At 32.3% G+C, this 19,024-nt stretch overlaps 1 protein-coding gene across 1 annotated transcript; it reads right to left on the reverse strand.

Annotated features, from left to right (window-relative positions):
- Nucleotides 1-2,169: 2,169 nt before the first annotated feature.
- LOC132730166 (tetratricopeptide repeat protein 28-like) lies at nucleotides 2,170-14,978 on the reverse strand (the record flags this gene model as incomplete). Its single annotated transcript, XM_060716021.1, is given in 2 exon segments — nucleotides 2,170-2,472; nucleotides 14,536-14,978. Coding segments are annotated over 2 exon segments (345 nt in total), but the record flags the coding sequence as incomplete, so codon positions are not given.
- Between the last annotated feature and the right edge of the window lie 4,046 nt (nucleotides 14,979-19,024).

The raw sequence follows: 19,024 nt of genomic DNA on the forward strand, positions 1-19,024 counted from the left end.
AAACAAATTTTCTTAAAAACAGGTTTCAATCAAATTTGACTTTGAAAGTTTTTTCTTAACATTTTACATTTATCAAATAAATTGATAAACAGGTTAACTGCTATCAAATTATAAAAGGAGTTAAAGCATAACTGCACTAAAGTGATGTATAATTTAGCCATCTTTACTTCAAGAGTCATTATGACAAATTTTCCTTTATTTTAACAGAAATTGTCCAGCACTTAGAATCATACATGGGTTACATTTTGTCCCATAAAAATTATTTTAAATCTCAACAGAGTTCCAATCTTCTGTGAGCTTGCTGGGTATATAGCTTCCCAACTGGCAACACAAGCATAAAACCAGCCAAATCGGTGACCCTTTAATAATCAGAGTATGAAAACAAAATGCGCGATCATTAAAAAAATATGATTTTTAATCACATTTTGTATTGGGAATTACCAAGCTGAAGTAATTATCCAGTATATCGGAATACAAATAATCACCACAGCAAGGTCTTTCCCATTTATTATAAAGTTTTTACCATCGTAAATCAAATTTATTGAACACTTAGTGATTGTATATACAGATGGGAAAATTATTGTAGATTCTATAATTTAGAGGTTAAATTCAACTTAAAAACAGTTGATAAAAACAATTAACCTCCACTTCTCATAGGAAGAACTTGAGTCTCTGGAATATTATAAAATTAAATGTTTTGAATCAAATATTAGTTGACCTTTGATCTAGCAGCCCCAATTGTTGTAAATTTATTTGAAGTATTTTTTTTTTTTTTCGGATGGATTTATTTCAGAAAGCATTATAATGAAAAAATTATATGGCAATGATGGCATTAAACAATTACTTTGCATATTATAAGCTGTCTCACTTTAAAGAAAATTAAGGGCATACCAAAGCAGAGGAACCACAGGCCACATGAAGCACAACACAAATAATTATGATTCCAACTTCCCTAGCAAAATTCTAACCAACAGAGAATCAAAGTACTCAACTGCAGATTTCTATAGTATACCCAGCATTAATTTCCTTTGAGATTGGTTTGGTTTTTTATGTGACAATATCAATGTAATGACATTTAATGTTTTATATAATTCGAGGCCAGTGACACATAATTCAGGGCCAGTATGTGACCATTATTTTATGTGTCCAAGTGAGTATATTTTCCACAAATAAATGATTTTTTGTTATAATTATGTTTGAAACATTTATATTTGTTTACAATTTCAACCAAGTTGTTATGCCGTTTTTTATAAATAAGTCGTAAAGTTAAATCGTCAGTCACATTTCATACATGCATTATTCATCTAAACATTTCCGAAACTTACAAGCCGTGACACATAAAAAACACATTTACACGCTTTCAAGACAACACACACAGTATGAAAAAACTATGCATATTAAATAACGCATATAAAATATTTCCACATCAAAACATAACTGAACAAAATTAAGTACAAGAACAATTATATCAAATAATGCTTTCTTTGATATTTCTTCGTAAGTAATGTTAATTACATATAATTCAGATGTTTCACGGAGGTCTTTGCTATAATAAGTCTCTATACATTTAAGATTTATGTAAGATTTATGAAAAAGTAAATGAAAAAAGATTGATTTTATTTTTGTGAGTAAGATTTGAAGTTATTCCAAATGACAGCGGTTTGCTTTAGTCTAAAATTTTAATCATGTTAACTGATTGATCTTTTATCATCAGCCATTTTTGTACGAGCAAGAAACAGGTTTTAGGCAACATTCACATTGCAATGAGGAGTCAAAATTTTTATTTTGAAGAATTTAAGTGCCAATGTCACAAGCATGTTATTTTCTTTAATGAGTTTAAGACCTTATACATGTATGTCTTAAATTGGGGTCTTCTACAATTCAAATTTATTTCTTGTAACTTTTAACGGACAGTATGCAATCACACTGACTGATCTGAACCAACATTTATGACATATTAAGTTCAAATCAGATCATACAAATATATTGATATATCAACTATTATAAATTATACAGTTTATTAATATTACATGCAATCTTATAAAATGATAAGGGGTGCGATATTTCATTTCATATTGCACTCACAAGTCTTCTGTTTGCAGCTTAAGTTGACTGAAACATACATTATGGGATTATATCCCATAACCTGTAAGAAGTAGAAAACCCTACCTTTGCCCATTTTGGGTTCAATTCTCGAGACTTTCTTGCATCGAGAAGACTTTTCTGAAACTGCTGTGTCTTGGCGAAGGCAGCGGCCCTGTTTGTGTATAAAATATGATTTGACGGATCAAGAGAAATAGCCTCTGTGTACGCTTGTATAGCTCCGCGGTAATCTCCACGGTTCACTGCCTCGCTACTCTCTCGTACCTTCTGTAGGAAAAGAGCCTGGCTGTGAGCAGAAACGCCAGAATGAACCTGAACCTGGTTATGACTCGCAGTCGATCCGGACGATGACTGACGAGAATAGTCCGGCTGCAATATAAAGCATGTTATAACATTACATCGTATTCAACAATCATTCATTACTAACAAATTGAATTTATGTACGGAATAAAACAGTGAACTTTCCGGCTCTCGATCACAATGTTTCTCAGAGTCTAATCAACGATCATTCTTGATGTTAGATAATAATATATAATGTGATAAAAATCATGATACTGACCGGTACAGATGAAGAAAAAGCAAAGATGGATAAAATGCAGTGTTAAGTGCGGAGCTATTAATTAAGATAATGAAAAATAGGAAAAATAGGGGGGAGGGGATGAAGTGTCTCAATCTGATTTCAGAAAAAGAAGGGCGAAGTGGCTAAGGGGTACCTGCAAAAAATGGCTTAGAAAGAAGTGTCAGACGGGTGAACTGACTGTAAATTGGTAGAAGACCCTCATCAAAAAATAATGATAATGATCTGCGTAATTAACACTTATCTTTATATGTCAACACTTTGACCTGTTTCATACAATAAATATTCATTGCTGCTTCATCACGGTTTCGCATTAACAGTTTGAAATTCGGAAATAGAAAAAATTGTTATCCTCCTAACTATCTCGGTTTTTTTTCTGCTTCAATACTTCATGACTACTTATATCGGCCATAAAAGTCATCGATAATAGTGTTTTATATCTATATTGTCCTTTTACAGGGCGCTTTTGGCTATAGTAATAAAAGCTTATTTTCATAAACAATCGGTTCATGACAAAAACACATCAATATCCTCATAAGAGTAATAACGAAAAAAATTTGGCGGTTGTTGATCCCGAGATATTTCAAAAACGTTTTTTAACGTTTTACGTCATTAGTTAAAATTTGTTAGCTGAAGTTTGAGGTATATACAATGTAAAGTGATCAAGGCTCAGCATACTTCATATTTATAACATCGGTTGAGAAGTTGATTTATAAAAAAAATCTGATTCAATCATATTTTAGACAAAAGTTTGATAGTGTCATAAATTATAGCCTACTCTGAACAATTGTTCCAAAATTGATATGCCTGTTTGACACCAACAATAACAACAACCTTTAAGGGTTTTGAATTTTCAAGTGAGGAAGTTTTCCTGTACCTTCTGAAATTACATAGGTTACTCAGTTACCCGCTTGGGCGGCTTGACAGTCTGAAACAATGCGCTGCGAGTGTCAGTGAAAGGGGCACCTGACGTCTTCCTCAACCAGTTAAGTTGGCAAGTCGCTACATCAATGACATCAATAGCTTCAGACTAGTGTGATTAAAAACATAACAACAACAAAAAACAAGTAACTATTAACATTGTGTAAGTCAAAAGCAATGATTCGATCTGCTCCAATTCAAGGGCAATAACTCTTGTATCATAAGTCTAATTTCATATATAATTTAATTAAAGCCTTAGAAATAAAGGTTTACTGTGAATAGCTTTTCCTAACAAACATTTTGTGTAAGGTTTTGTAACTTATTTTTTTCCATTTAACTTACGATGCAGCGTTTTATGTTATTAGTACAATAAGTAACATGATGCCTATTTTTTCGCTATATAAGTCAAGGGCCCTAACTCTGATAAAACAATTGTCTATTGAAGAGACTAAAAGCAGCCAAAACTGTTAACATCTAATGATCTATAAGGTTTATCCTGAAGAAAAACTATAGTAAAATTCTGTCATTAAACCACTTGAATACAGAGCAGTGTAACTTGCTGCAAAAAAGATTAAAATGGACAAAAAATATAAAACACTTTTCTGACTTTAATTTGTATTCCGATAGTGTAACTTTACCGGATTTTACCAGGTTGACATACGAGCTACCCAAAACTGTAAATCTCCATTCATTATCATGATGATATTATATCATATTCAGTGTTCTGTTAACACACTATAACAATTAAATTTTCTTAATAGATATAAAAGCATATGTCACAAAGTGTTATTTATGAATTATTTCCAGCTATATATTATAATAAGCTGGAAAATGACACTTTGAGAGAATCTGATCGGCACATGAGGTGTTAAAATACGGTACTGAATAGTTTCACACTCTGGTTTGTTTTCATTTCTTTTTGTTTGTAGTTTATATTATAAGAGTTTTTTATCATATTTTTATCCCTCGTCAGTCTGCCTAAATACAGTACCTGTTGGGCAGAATTATAATAATATATAACTTGTCAGACTGACAGAATACTTGTCAGGCTGACGGAATTCTTGTTTGGCAGAATACTTGTCAGGCAGAATATTTGTTGGGAAGAATACTTGTCTGGAATAATACTTGTTGTGAAGAGTACTTGTCAGGCAAGATTACTTTTTGGTCAAAATACTTGTCAGGCAGAATACTTGTCGGAAAGATACATGTCGTCAAGAATACTTGTTGGGAAGAATACTTGTCAGGCAGAATACTTGTCAGGCAGAATGCTTGTCAGGCTGCGGCAGAATACTTGTCAGGCTGCGGCAGAATACTTGTCAGACAGAATACTTGTCAGGAAGATACATGTTGTGATGAATACATATGTCAGGAAGAAAATTTAGAACTTTAGAAAATCATAGGTGCAATTTATGAATGTTGCAGTTGTCAATATCTTATGTAAATACCATAAGCAAGTTATTAAAATGTCATTTTAAGAATTTCATGATTTATTTTCAACTTGTATTTTGCTATCATGGATCATACTCGGCACTTCCCATCAGATTCCCGCCTAAATATAATCCACTCAAATCAAAATAAAAATCTTATAGATCAGCAATACCAATATTATTTTAAAAACTTCAATAAATCTTGTCATCTATCCTTAAGGCTATTTTTAGAAATTGTCAAGTCAGTTTGTTTCCTACAATCTGACAGTTTCAAAACTTATTTTCTATCAAGTGTCCGTAAAAGCTGTCAAAATTACAAAATATGACGATCAAAAACGAATGAACGTGCAAATACATGGCTAAATTCACTCTCTTCGTATATTATTATACAGATATATCGCTATTATGCTTTGCAAAGATATATCTTCGAACACTTCACGGAAAAAAAAAACGCGTGGAAATTAAACAAACATTCATATAGAAACAATTAAAATACTTCGCTTATCTTCAACACATTATACATTCTATGCAATCATTTATTTTTTTACCAAACGACAGTGAAACGACGATCAACTTGTGCAAGATTGTTCAAATATTGACAAAATTCCAACGTTTCCGTTGAACGTGAGCATAAATTATATTGCATTGTTGAATCACAACTTTAAATAAAGACACTGTATGAATAGAGGAAATATTCGCAACACCTTTTTTAATCATAATTTTTCGAAACTTTAAGAATAGAAAATTGAGATTTTGGGATTGATAAAACTTTGTTTTTACCTTAAGATTTTGAAACTTATTTATTTACCAACGTAGTTTTCTCATGATTTTATATATATATGATTAGTTGTGACAAAAATAAATGTTTAATGCCTGCTTGGGTTGAAATAATATACTGCTAAATGAAAATAAGTTTAGTTAGGTTGGGTTGGGTTGGTTGATTGTCTTCAAATCCCTCCCGAGGTCCAGTGCACGATGCGCCGAAAAGGTACTCGGCAGGTCATGACTAACTCGTGAGGGTGGGGCTAACAAAGACTATGAGCTGTTTTATGTTTGCTGCCGTCACAGAACAAGGTGCCTTGCCAGTATTAGCTTTCTTCCAACGAACAAAGAACAGGTTAAGGAAGATCAGCATGAAAAAAACGTCCCCAATGTGACTTCTAGAGTGGACCTGCAATTGGACGCTGAGATCTCGGAGCCGAGCTAAAATACAACTAAAATCATCATCATTGGTTGATTGGTTGGTAGGTTTGTTGTTTGGGTTGGTTGATTGGTTGGTAGGTGTGTTGGATGGTTAGTAGGTTTGTTGGATGGTTGATTGGTTAGCTGGTTGGTTTGACGTTTGGTTGGTCGGTTGGTTGGCTGGTAGGTAGGTAGGTCAGTTTGGTTGGTAAGTTGATTGATTGGTTATATCTAGTGTAATACACATATCTATGCATATATTTAATATTTTTGTTTGAGTGAAAGGAAAATATTAAGAAAATGTTAGAAACTTAAAACGAAAGGAATAAAATAAAAGATAAAAAATAAAAACGTTATATCGTATTAACTTTTACCATATGTTCAATTTCTATATCTATTTTGTTAAACATTATATAGATGATTAAAAATAATGTTTAAAATCTTGAGTTATTTGCACAATTTTGATGGTTGGGGTTTAAGAACATTTTTAGAAATTTAAGTTGCTTTTAAGCGTTTTATTACAAAATGCGAAACATTTCACTTGACATATGAATTCTATGAATAATTCATGAGCACCTAATTATAATATTATGCTAATCCATATCATTATAACTTCAGTAATTTACTGTTCAGCTTTATTTGGTATAAATAAAAAATTACTTCTTCACAATGAAATGATATAATATATTAAATTTCTAACATGTAAACAAACGAGCTCGCTACTGTTGGAATTTCATTTTTTTTTCGGTTCACACGCTTTATTTTCAACCTGGCGAATTTTCAAATATTTTTCGTTATAATCTACTTATGCGATCCCATATAGGATGGGACAAAGAGATTACAAACAAAAGGAAATTGTTTCAACTGTCAGAGAGTAAGTATAAAGTCAGAAGTAAGTTACAGCCAGGTTAGATAATAACACAAGTTTATACTTATACCTTAATAGGATTACTTTCACTTTTGAACAAAGACTTTAGATCAACAAAATAACTTGCAAATCATTTTGGAAAATCGCTTTGTTAAAAAATTTGGAAAGCATGCATTGTATATTATTGATATAAGCTAAAGAAATAAATGAAAAATATATGTAAAATTAAGGTATGTTTTAGAGTATTATAAGTATGAGAGTGCATATTGTTAAACACATGTTACATCAGCAAGATGGACAAATCCTCTAGACCTATAAATTCGGATTCCCTTCCCCCATCAATACAAAGCACCATTATTTTGGTACTGTAAAATGATCAATAAACTAAATGATACAATCATAATTCTTGAAATCAATTTTGATCAAGTATAAATACATTTTGATCAAGAATGATGAAGAATAAATACATTTTATAAACTATTCTCAGCAGCAAATTATACAACTGATTCTTTGTCATACTTACATTGGATTTTACAGTGGATATTATTTATTTAATTTTTTATTATAGTCTCATCTATATATGTCAACATGTCAAATCTCCAGCTTTACTGATGGAGGAAGGCAAATGACTGTAAAGTAAGTGCCCCTCTGTGCATTATTTTGCCTGTGTTTAAAAACCACCAACCTTCTATATTATATTAACCAACTAACACATTTGTAACATGCGGCAAGATTTGAACCCACATCTATGAAAGGCAAGTATTTAATAGCCAGCAACCTGTATACAATTTACACAAGAAAAGCATTGATGCAAAGCATCAAAGGGCGTCCAAGCAAGAAATGCAGCAAGTGAAGATGAACTAGTACACATATGATGACAAGATATTCTTATAGACTACCAGAAATGTATACCACTTATGAATGAGCGGACGAAAGACATTGTTCATTATGAACTTTGATTGGCATGCTAGAGATTAGAATATTACTTGTTATTTCTTTATGATCGTGGTTATTAATAGCAACGGATATGCAATCATTTAAAATCCATATGTGTAACGCATGATCAACACGTACCACACATTTGTCCCTTATTATGTACATGTTATCGCTATTAGCGAAGACCCCCTTAAGGTATCTGTTCACACTTTAAGTTAGTAAAAATATGACACTGGTTATATTACCATGTTGATCATGTTGAGCATAATTGTTTATTATACAATAATTGTAATATCTATTAATTTTAATTTAAAAAAAATACAAATTTTATGAATATTGTTTTCTTTTATTCTTTTTTGTGTTTATGTGCTATTTTAATACTGAGTTTTTACTACTCTTTTTTATTAAAATTGTAAAATAAATTTTAAAAATTCAATTGTCATATTGACCGACGATTATAAGTCAAAGCTTAACTGGAAAAAGTCAGTAAATTATGGTTTATCTTTCAATATATAATATTGTTTATTCTTAAACCATGTACATGTACATTGTATTTTTTCTTTATCATTTTTTAAATTATCGATCAATTGAATAATTCATAAAATCTAATTTGTAACTTTGAATAATTCCTCGGCATCTTTACTAAACACGAATAACAAATTGAATAATTAAATAAAATGTTTCAAAGTTGATAATGTCATTTTAATACCATAAAAAATGTACCTTTTTCTCAATTATTGTACATATCACGGATTTATATTACATATAAATCCGTGTACATATTTATTGTTTTTATCTCATATAGATAAAATGAAACATGCTATTGTTGTTTTTTTCTAATTGTAACGATATCAAACATCTACTCCAAAACCGGGAGAGACCGGACAATATAACGTGTGGTACTATTCGCCGGTCACTAGTAAATTCTGGTCAAAATAGACCGGGAGAGACCGGCATTTACCGATATGAGTGATAAAAAGATATATCTATAAATAGGTTTTTGGAATATTTAGGTCATCAACTGATCATTCTAGGATACATGTACAACAATAACATACCATGACATGATAACAGACTGTGTACTACAAAATGATAAATAAAAAACCCCGAAGAGCGCGATTTATTGACGGAAAAGGTTATTTCATTTGTAAATGTTTGCATTGCGAAAATTCATTGTAACATATCGCGACATTTATTTCTTATTTAATAATCAAGCACCCTCATACCGATCGGAATTTTCGGCTTTTATTATGACCGACTAAAAGGCTCGAGAAGTTGCTGTCGCCCTTTCACAAAATCTGATCTCATTCCATAAGAGCGCCGCGCTTCGGCGCGGACGCCAATAAAAATGCTGTTGGTCTTGTGTGGGTTGGTGTTTGTTGGGAACTAATACTGGGGTTGTGTTTGGCGAGTGTAGCTCTGACCTTTCATATTTTATATAACAGCTGATACAGTCACAGAGAATTCAAAGGACAAATTCATTACGAAAAAATTCAGCATGTTATTAGGGTTAAAACTGAAAGATTGAAAAATGCACTTAAGATTTCTAAAGATCCAAGATCAGATTATCCCATATGCAGATAACGCTTGTATACACCAACCAAAAAAAAAAAATCAAAAGAAAAGTTGAAACATACAGAAAAGAGAAATGCATATTCGTTTATCTTTATGGCAGATCAATAGGTGTTTTTTAAAGGGCTATCACTCAAATCAGTTACATTTATAACTTTGTTTCAATGACATTATGCGAAACAATAAATGTGTTTCATATTATGTAAAAACGTGCAATTGTGAGATGTAGACCTTAGTATACTTCAACTCATCGGCCTGTAGCCCACAAATGAAAATTTGCCCTTGCACATTTAGATGTATTTATTTCAAATTACTTTTTGTATGAGAAAATGAAAAATATTTTATTTCAAATTACTTTTGTATGAGAAAACGAAAATTCACTGCATACAACTTTATGACAAACATTGATAAATTATGTGACATTTAAGGCGTATTTCAGTCAAAATGACTTCATTTACAGACTTTTATTTCATGAAATTCATGGACAATAATTTCACCTAACCAGAATGACTGGTATTATTATACCACTGAGTACTAACTTAAGTGACTGTCTGTCATGACCAAACTTACCAAAATCAAGTGCTCCCTCTTCATTACAGTACAAAATAATAGGTTTAGCTTTTATCACTGTTGCTTTTTAGTTTTTACTCAAATCAAGCAGGAGCAAGTGATTTTGAATTCAGCGACCTTAACCATTCGGCCACAAGGAAAAGCGTTTTGAATAATAATAAATCTTTCCATAGGCACTTCTAAAACTACATCGTCACCTTAGTGTAGTAAAGGGTTTAGTCCTTCTAAATTTAATAGGAGTTAACCTGCAGTAATTGCACTAAGGTCACAATATTGTATGTTCCAAAAAAAAACAGTTTCTCTTACAGAAACAAACTTTAAAAATCTGTCTCATGGCATTTAAAATAAAATGTATATCCCACTTAAAGGAAAATTATGATCAATTCAAACAAAATAGTTGAAGATTTAAATCTAAGCCAGTGAAGAAATATTCAAATGCTTATCTAATTCCCAACCAACATTTATTGCTGTGTAATAAAAAGTATTTAAATCACTTCAGAGTGCCTGATTCGAAACTAGTCCTTATGTATGATTTAAATTGTAATTTGAAAATGTAAATTATCAGTTTCTAAAATGTTCTTACAATGTATTACATAATAATTTATTTGAATTATCAACACAGATCTTGGTGTCTTAATTTGAAATTGATGACCATGCAGTATTCATGTTAAATTTCAAAGCTTAAACGAACACCAGAAATTCTGCTGCCTAGCTCTTGTAACGGTTTATTGATTGGTAAATGCCATTGATCTAAAACTACTCATGAGTCCGTTGAACAGGGTTCAAATCCCATTGGAGATCTGATATCATTTTATGACAGGGAGCCTCCGTGCCGTGTACCACTGGTTATGGTCCAATCACGAAGGCACTTGATCTACAACAAATTGATTTAATCTTGTCGGAGACAATTATTGAATATTAAGTCCATGTGTGTAAGTTTTTAAGTTGATAAGATTTAAGGATAAAAACTAAAAAAATAATTTCTATTATGTTACAAGGCTTTTTATTTTTGTTTTTTTTAAGCAAATAAAAAAGGAATTTTTTCAGCTGATCTGAAGGTCTGATCATTTACTAGTATATACATGTATATATCTGATTAAAACCTCATTTCCCTTACATCATTTAAATCAATTATCTCATATAGTTAACGATAATTTTAAAGAGAAAAAAAATATATGAATAAATTAACTATCGTTACAATTAACTGTTATGCGATTTCGAGTTTGCCTGTGACCCTAGTTATATATAGTCATCTATTTTATGACTTAAATGATGGCAAAACACTTCATACCTTGTGATTTATGCATGCATGAATAAAATTCATCTCTCTCTCGAAATTCTTGCCGCAGCAATGTTTACCTGTATCTACTTGAAAGGCAATAAGAAGTGGTCTTACAGATAAGGTAATTTAGTAAATACACCGAAGTACGAGACTTTACCCTAAAATGGAGTGGGTAAGTAGAGCTATCGTAGATTTTATCTGCGTTCCTTGTTTGTCCGTAATAATTTGAGAGCGATGTATACACACTGGACTGATAGTCAACAATTAAAAGGATAAAACATGATTTGAGGAATTAACACCTTCTAAAACCTATTGCCGCCATAAAAGTTCAATAGGCTTTCCACATGCAAAAGATAACAGTGTTAAAATACTGGACCTCTTGTTTTTCAAATAAACTTTCGTTCTTGTGGACTTTAAAACTAATTTTAATGTCGATAATAAATATGTGAATTTCAGAATTAAGTTAATGAATATACATTTGATTATTATCCTCATTTTAGTATTAACATGTAAATTACTCTTTAGTACGACTGAAGCAAAAGAGCTTTCATCTGTCTTGTTTAATACAATAAAAATCATTTTTGTATTATATTATAATTATTTATATTTTAGTTGCCATATTACACATTGCTGGATCCAGTCCAGTGGCCATTTAACTGTACATGCAGGTGATAATTTTGACTGCCAAATTTTATGCCATCCATGCACATTATATAACAATATGGCTCTTGCATAATACTGGATTATTTACATTATGTAATATATAATTATATTAATTCTGCAATGCACTTAACATAATTTACATTTATATCATAAAATACCAACAATTGTAAAAATCATAAATTAATTTCAAATGCACTGTATTATAAAGGCCAGTGAAAAGGTGACATACCTTCAGGCAAAGAAAATTCAATATGTTATCATAATGGTACAAAACAACAAAATTATCACCGGTTAATTGAAATATATTATAACATTGCTTAAAGCAATAGCATAATGTTATAAAACAGAAGGAATATAGCGGGCATAATCTGTCTATTCAGCCTAGAAGTTACGTATATACATATAATAATAATTTCTACACTTATACAGACAGACAGACAGACAGACAGGCTCTGAGGCCAGCCACTTATCTCTTCATATTACTTCATATTCATAAAATAGATAAGATAAAGAGTATATTCCTTTATATTTAAAATTGCATGCAATGACAAGCTTTCAAAAAATAAGACAAAAGTACCGAAGACATCCTTAAGCGTGACCTGTTTTACCCATCTTTTACTGACTGGTTTCTTTTTTACTTACAGTCATATTGTTACTTCTAAAAAAAGACATTGTATATCAAATATTTTCTCAATGTTTGTCTTCAAAGTTAGACTTACAGTCAAATTCTACTAAATTACAGCAAGTGTTCCAAACGATACTGATTATGCACACCGGTTGCTGTACACACATTAAAGACAACAATTTTAATATGCTCGGTCTATAATATAAATTCACATTACAAGAGAGAGGAAAAAAAAACATCATACTTTTAGCATGTAAGAAACATGCGCCAAGTCTATCTTGAAATCAATAGCTGCGTCTTAAATGATTGATTTTTCTTGCGTTTTGTCAATAATATAGTTTTAATACCTACAATTACAGGTGTGCCAATAAAAAACAATGTTATACCTGGTTACAGTTCATTAAACAATCGGATGACAAATGTGATATAAACAATGATTAAAACTTGTGACTAATAGCAAAAAAATACATCTTATACATAGATTATCAACAAATTTTAACCCTTTTTGGTAGGATCAAATCTAGGAAGTTTTTTTCTCAAAGAAAAATTTGGAAGAAATAAAGATTTGATGGGTTTGTGGCCAGCATGGATCAAGATCAGCCTGCGCATCTGCGCAGTCTGATCAGGATCCATGCTGTTCGCTTAAAAACCCTATTACAAGTAGTGAAACTGATAGCGAACAGCATGGATCCTGATCTGACTGCGCGGAGGCGCAGACTGGTCTGGATCCATGCTGGTCGCAAACCCATTATGTTGGTTTTGTCATGATGCGGCTCATATATATTTTGTTCTGGGAAGATATTGTCCCAACATGAAATACATTGTAGCTCAATATCTCACCTGTAACAGTACAATAAGTTGGACAAGCCCAGGGCCATGTCAGGAAGGGGTAGCAAGGCAAAAATAGCAGGTTTTTGGTAAGTCCTGTACTGCCAGATCAATGCAGTGGTTTAGTTGACACCAAAATATTGAGCAGTTTCAAACCCCCTGTGCTGGGGAATTTAACAATAATATTATGACATGACTGTCCCCAGCATGATAGGAAAGTAAACAACTTAGTACCAGTTTACCGCAGGTGGGGGTTTATAATCAGAAAGTATAAGTTCCTGCTTATCCCAAAAGATGGGTGCCAGGAGTACTTTAATTGATGAATCTTTAAGAAACTGTGTGACTTGAACAAGACTTCAATTTGCATTTTTAGACACTCACTGTTGGCTAGACTTTAGAATCTGTTCGCACCTAATTTTAAAGGGACTCCAATGAAGTTTTTTGATATGGAACTGAAAAAAAAATTCCATATAAATGTACCATTTGATGTAGGTTTAGACCTCTAATCTTTGTGCAAAATTTCAGATCATTCGCGCACTTCGCTTTTCCAGAATAATTTATTAATTATTCACATTGTAAATCAATGACCCAAAATGAAAAGCATTTAAACGCTTTTCACTCAAACCTGACTAAGAAAAATATAAATACGATTTTCAATTATTTCAAAGTATATTTCTTAACTATCTTTGCATATATTTCTGTCTAAAGTGCCCCAGCTCATTTATGTAAGAAATTCAAATGTTATGTTTTAGGCTTTTAAACCTCAGTGGAGTCCCTTTAACATGTACCCATCATATTTCTTCAATATTTATATCTCTACAAAATTACTACTCAGATTACTTCTAGGGTTAAGTAAGGCTTCTAGGGGGGGAAGGGTTAGATGGATTTTGCTGCAGACATATTCTAAAAATGCTCCTCTGACTGTTAAGTAATATATTATGATTATTGTTAAAATCATACTAAACTCACGACTGCTCTTACCCTTTCAGAATGACGTTTTTTATTTGATACTTCTGTAGACATTTTCAGGAACTAGATCCGATAGCATCATTTTGACATAATCCAAAATATATACGAATGAAAACGACACGATATTCCATTTACTTCTGACAGTGAATTATGAGTCTAATCCGTTTAGAAAGTGTCGCCATTTTACAACGATTCTTATTTGACAAATTTATTTATTTTGAAACACTCGAGAATAGAGGCACAGAATAAATCGATACTTTTGAATTACACTAAAAAACTTCTTATTTCTATTTTTTCCGAAATATTATTTTGACGAAACAATGAAAATTCAAACCACTTTTAATTCCATTTCACCACTTGATTTCGTTAATCCTGCTGTGCTTTGATAAACATCGTCGCATCGTGTATACATTTGTGATTTACCTGTGTTTACAACGGCACAATTGTATGGTGACACCGCTTACCTGAGAACGCCATCACGGTCAATCAAAGGGAAGGAAATCTTATAGATTTATCACACGATCGGGTGTCGATTACATTAAAGAGTAATTGAATGGTCCGATTAATTGCCAATAGGTTGTAAAAACGCAACAAAACAGACATTGATGATTACACAATGCATGCGACGACATTTGCAGAGTGACACATATCGAGAAAAACATTATGCCGGGCTGTGTTTTGTAAAAGCCATTTTCTCGTGCTATGCTTTTGTTTAGGCGCCAAAATAGCGAAGTTCAGCGGGGGATAACAGGAATCTGATCTTACTCCGTACGATCATGGATCTTTATATCAAGTAAAACAAGTCTCTGGCTCCCCTATTGATATTTTTTAAACAGTGTCCCGAGACTATTTTGTGAAGCGGACATTTTCTCATAAAATGCTAATGAACTGCTGCCATTTTACCTTAAATTTTAATTCAAAGTGACCAATATTTTTAATGGTGTATGAGCCATCCGGTCAATCAGCCATAAAATATTGGGCCTAACAACTTTGTAATTTCTAATTGGGTTACTGATATCTTAACGAATGTCCAAAATTCCCACATGTATTTCACCGTTTTACATTCGGAAACGTTGTAAATACATGACCTGATTTTAGTGAAAATGACTTTTACAAAAGCAATAATTTCAATATATTACCATCAGATAAATAACTTACGACCTATCAATGGAAGATCAACTGACTGCATATTTCAAGAAAAATGTAAACGTTCTTTGCAATTCTTTACACGATATCATAACATTGTATCATAGTTTGGGGACCTTTCTGTTGAAAATGTTACAGAGTTAAATCGTTACGTATACATATACATGCACAGTGCGTTAACTGGAGTGCATGTATTAGTTACCCGCACTTCAGAGCATGCCAATTGATTGGCTCATTTTTGCTGGGGTTCACTTATTGTGACGGTAGAGAAAGGGCAAGCGACAGAGATGCTCGTTCATTGGTTTTTTTCCGGGGTTTCATATTGTGACAACAGGAAACGTGTTTTTGTGTTTGACTATGATACAAATGAGAAAGAACATCAAAACACTCGGCAATCTGATTAATACTCGGGGGCTACACCCCTCGTACAAATCAGTATAGCCTCGTGTTTCGATGCCCTTTCAATCACTAAATTTTATGTTTGGTTGTGCAGTTCAAACAAGAATTTATATTTGTTTCTGAGTAGAGATAGTACATAAACCACCATTAGCGGGCTTAATGTCAGACAAATTGCTCTACTGAACATTAAGGCCTCGGAGAATTTGGAGACGTCTGCAACGGAAGTTACTCGTTATAGTCCCTTAGTTCTAATTACCTCCCTTGAACTGCAACCGTGATTAGAGACCAAATTCAAGTTGTTAATAAAATTGGGTGTTTATTAAATCAATAAATTACTGAATTCATGCTCCTAATGATATTCTTGTTAAATTCATGCTATATTCATGTCCATTTTGAAAAAAGAAAAATGTACTGAAAGATATACTATGCTCATCTTTTAGTGAAAAAATTTAATCACAGAAATTTGTTGAAATCTATGAAATTCTAACTGAATATGTCTAACTTGAATAAAAGAATGAATTAACTTTGTATGGGAAGCTGCATTCCCTGTTACGCGTCAAGTACAGTTGTTCTTTTCTTTAAAAAAAACTGCCAGTTTTTTTTTTAATGACACTATATATATTCATGTTGCGACCACCATAGTTTGTAGAATTTTAAACATAATATATCTACTTTGTATGGAGTCAAAACCTTTTCATTTTATGTTTACAAAGAGACTGTTTAGCAATTATCAATATTTTCGAATATCAAAGTTGAGCATAGTATATCTTTAAATTGATACCCCTTTTTACGAAATTCATGCTCATAACTATTAAATTCACATTCTAAGGCATTGCTGAATGAATTCTTGCTGATACGAGTATTTTTGCATTCATGTTCAGATTATTAAATTCTTGCTCATAGATCAGAATATAAATTCAAGCTCAAATAATACCTTAATTATTGCTCATATATTACATGTATATTCATGTTTAACTTATTAAACTCATGCTCATAGCATATTAAAAAAATCAAACTGCCAATGTTACAGTATAGCCACTTATTAAATTTGTGCTGTTATTTATAAAAATAAATGCTCATATTATTGAATTCACTCATTAAATAAATCAAGGGAAAAGCAGCTTCTATATATGTGAATTATCACTCATGACTATAAAAAAGTGAAAAATTAGGCATTTTGTATGCATGTACATTTGATCCTTTTATATTATACACCATTTGAAAGTTAAATCTTTTATCTATTGGTAACTTTTCATGCCTTTCACTTAGAAAAACATAGCAGAACATACCCACTGAGCCACATATGAATAGTTCTGTAAGAAAAATTAATAAGTAGTTATCTTTAAAAATTGATGTATCATTTATTTAAATGGGAACTGTAAATGCTTTTACCTGCAGCCATAGACAAACAAGAGGGCCATGATGGCCCTGAGGTCGCTCACCTGTATATAGGCCCCACACCCCCGGGCCAATTTTTACCCAAGGGCATTTATTTGTTTATTTGAACAGACTTGGTAGACACCCAAGAAGATGTTTCATGCTAAACATCTAAGTTCTAGCTCATTGGCTTTTTTAAAAGAAGATTTTTAAAGTTTTTACTATACACATATAGTTAAAAACAATGACACCCCTGGGGCAGGGCCAGTTTTGACCCCCGGGCGTTTATTTTAACAAACTTTATAGATATTTACTTAAAGATGTTTCATGCTTAATATCTAAACTCTAGCTATTTGGGTTTTTCCAAAGAAGATTTTTAAGTTTTTGCTATACACATATAAGGAAAATCAATGACCCCCACCCCCCGGGCGGGGCCAGTTTTGACCCCAGGGCTTTTATTTGAACATACTTGGTAGACACCCATTAGAACATGTTTCATGCTAAATATCTTAGCTCTAGCTCTTTGAGTTCTTTAAAAGAAGATTTTTTAAGTTTTTACTATATGCATATAGGGAAAATCAATGACCCCCTGAGGCGGGGCCAATTTTGACCCCAGGGCTTTTATTTGAACAAACTTGGTAGACACTCATTAGAAGATGTTTCATGCTAAATATCTTAGCTCTAGCTCTTTGGGTTCTTTAAAAGAAGATTTTTTAAGTTTTTACTATATGCATATAGGGAAAATCTGTGACCCCCTGGGGCGGGGTCAATTTTGACCCCAGGGCTTTTATTTGAACAAACTTGGTAGAAATTCACTAGAAGATGTTTCATGCCAAATATCTAAGCTCTAGCTCTTATGGTTCTTTAAAAGAAGATTTTTTAAGTTTTTACAATACGCATATAGGGAAAATCAATGACCCCCGGGGCGGGGCCAATTTTGACCCCAGGGCTTTTATTTGAACAAACTTGGTAGAAATTCACTAGAAGATGTTTCATGCCAAATATCTAAGCTCTAGCTCTTACGGTTCTTTAAAAGAAGATTTTTTAAGTTTTTACTATATGCATATAGGGAAAATCAATGACCCCCAGGGGCGGGGCCAATTTTGACCCCAGGGCTTTTATTTGAACAAACTTGGTAGACACCCATTAGAACATGTTTCATGCTAAATATCTTAGCTCTAGCTCTTATGGTTTTTTAAAAGAAGATATTTAAAGTTTTTTCTTTTGGTTGCCATGGCAACCAGAGTTCTGCATGGAATTAAATTCTTTGAACAATTTTTAAAGGTGACCACCAAAGGAACATTCCTGTGAAGTTTGGATGAAATTGGCTCAGTGGTTTATGAGGAGATGTCATTTAAAGCAAAAGTTTACGGACGGACGGACGGACGGACGGACGACAGACGGACGACGGACGGACGGACGCCGGACGAAAAGCGATCACAAAAGCTCACCCTGTCACTTTGTGACAGGTGAGCTAAAAATGTAGTATTTTACTGATTTTGTTATCTGGTTAATAAGTTTTACTTGCTACAAGTTTTAAGTTTAGCAAGCATGTGTGATATCTTTACTGGCTAGGAAG

Source organism: Ruditapes philippinarum, unplaced genomic scaffold, assembly GCF_026571515.1.
Source record: "Ruditapes philippinarum isolate M1 unplaced genomic scaffold, ASM2657151v2 ctg1114_1_1_1_1, whole genome shotgun sequence".
In the NCBI taxonomy this organism is placed as follows: domain Eukaryota; kingdom Metazoa; phylum Mollusca; class Bivalvia; order Venerida; family Veneridae; genus Ruditapes; species Ruditapes philippinarum.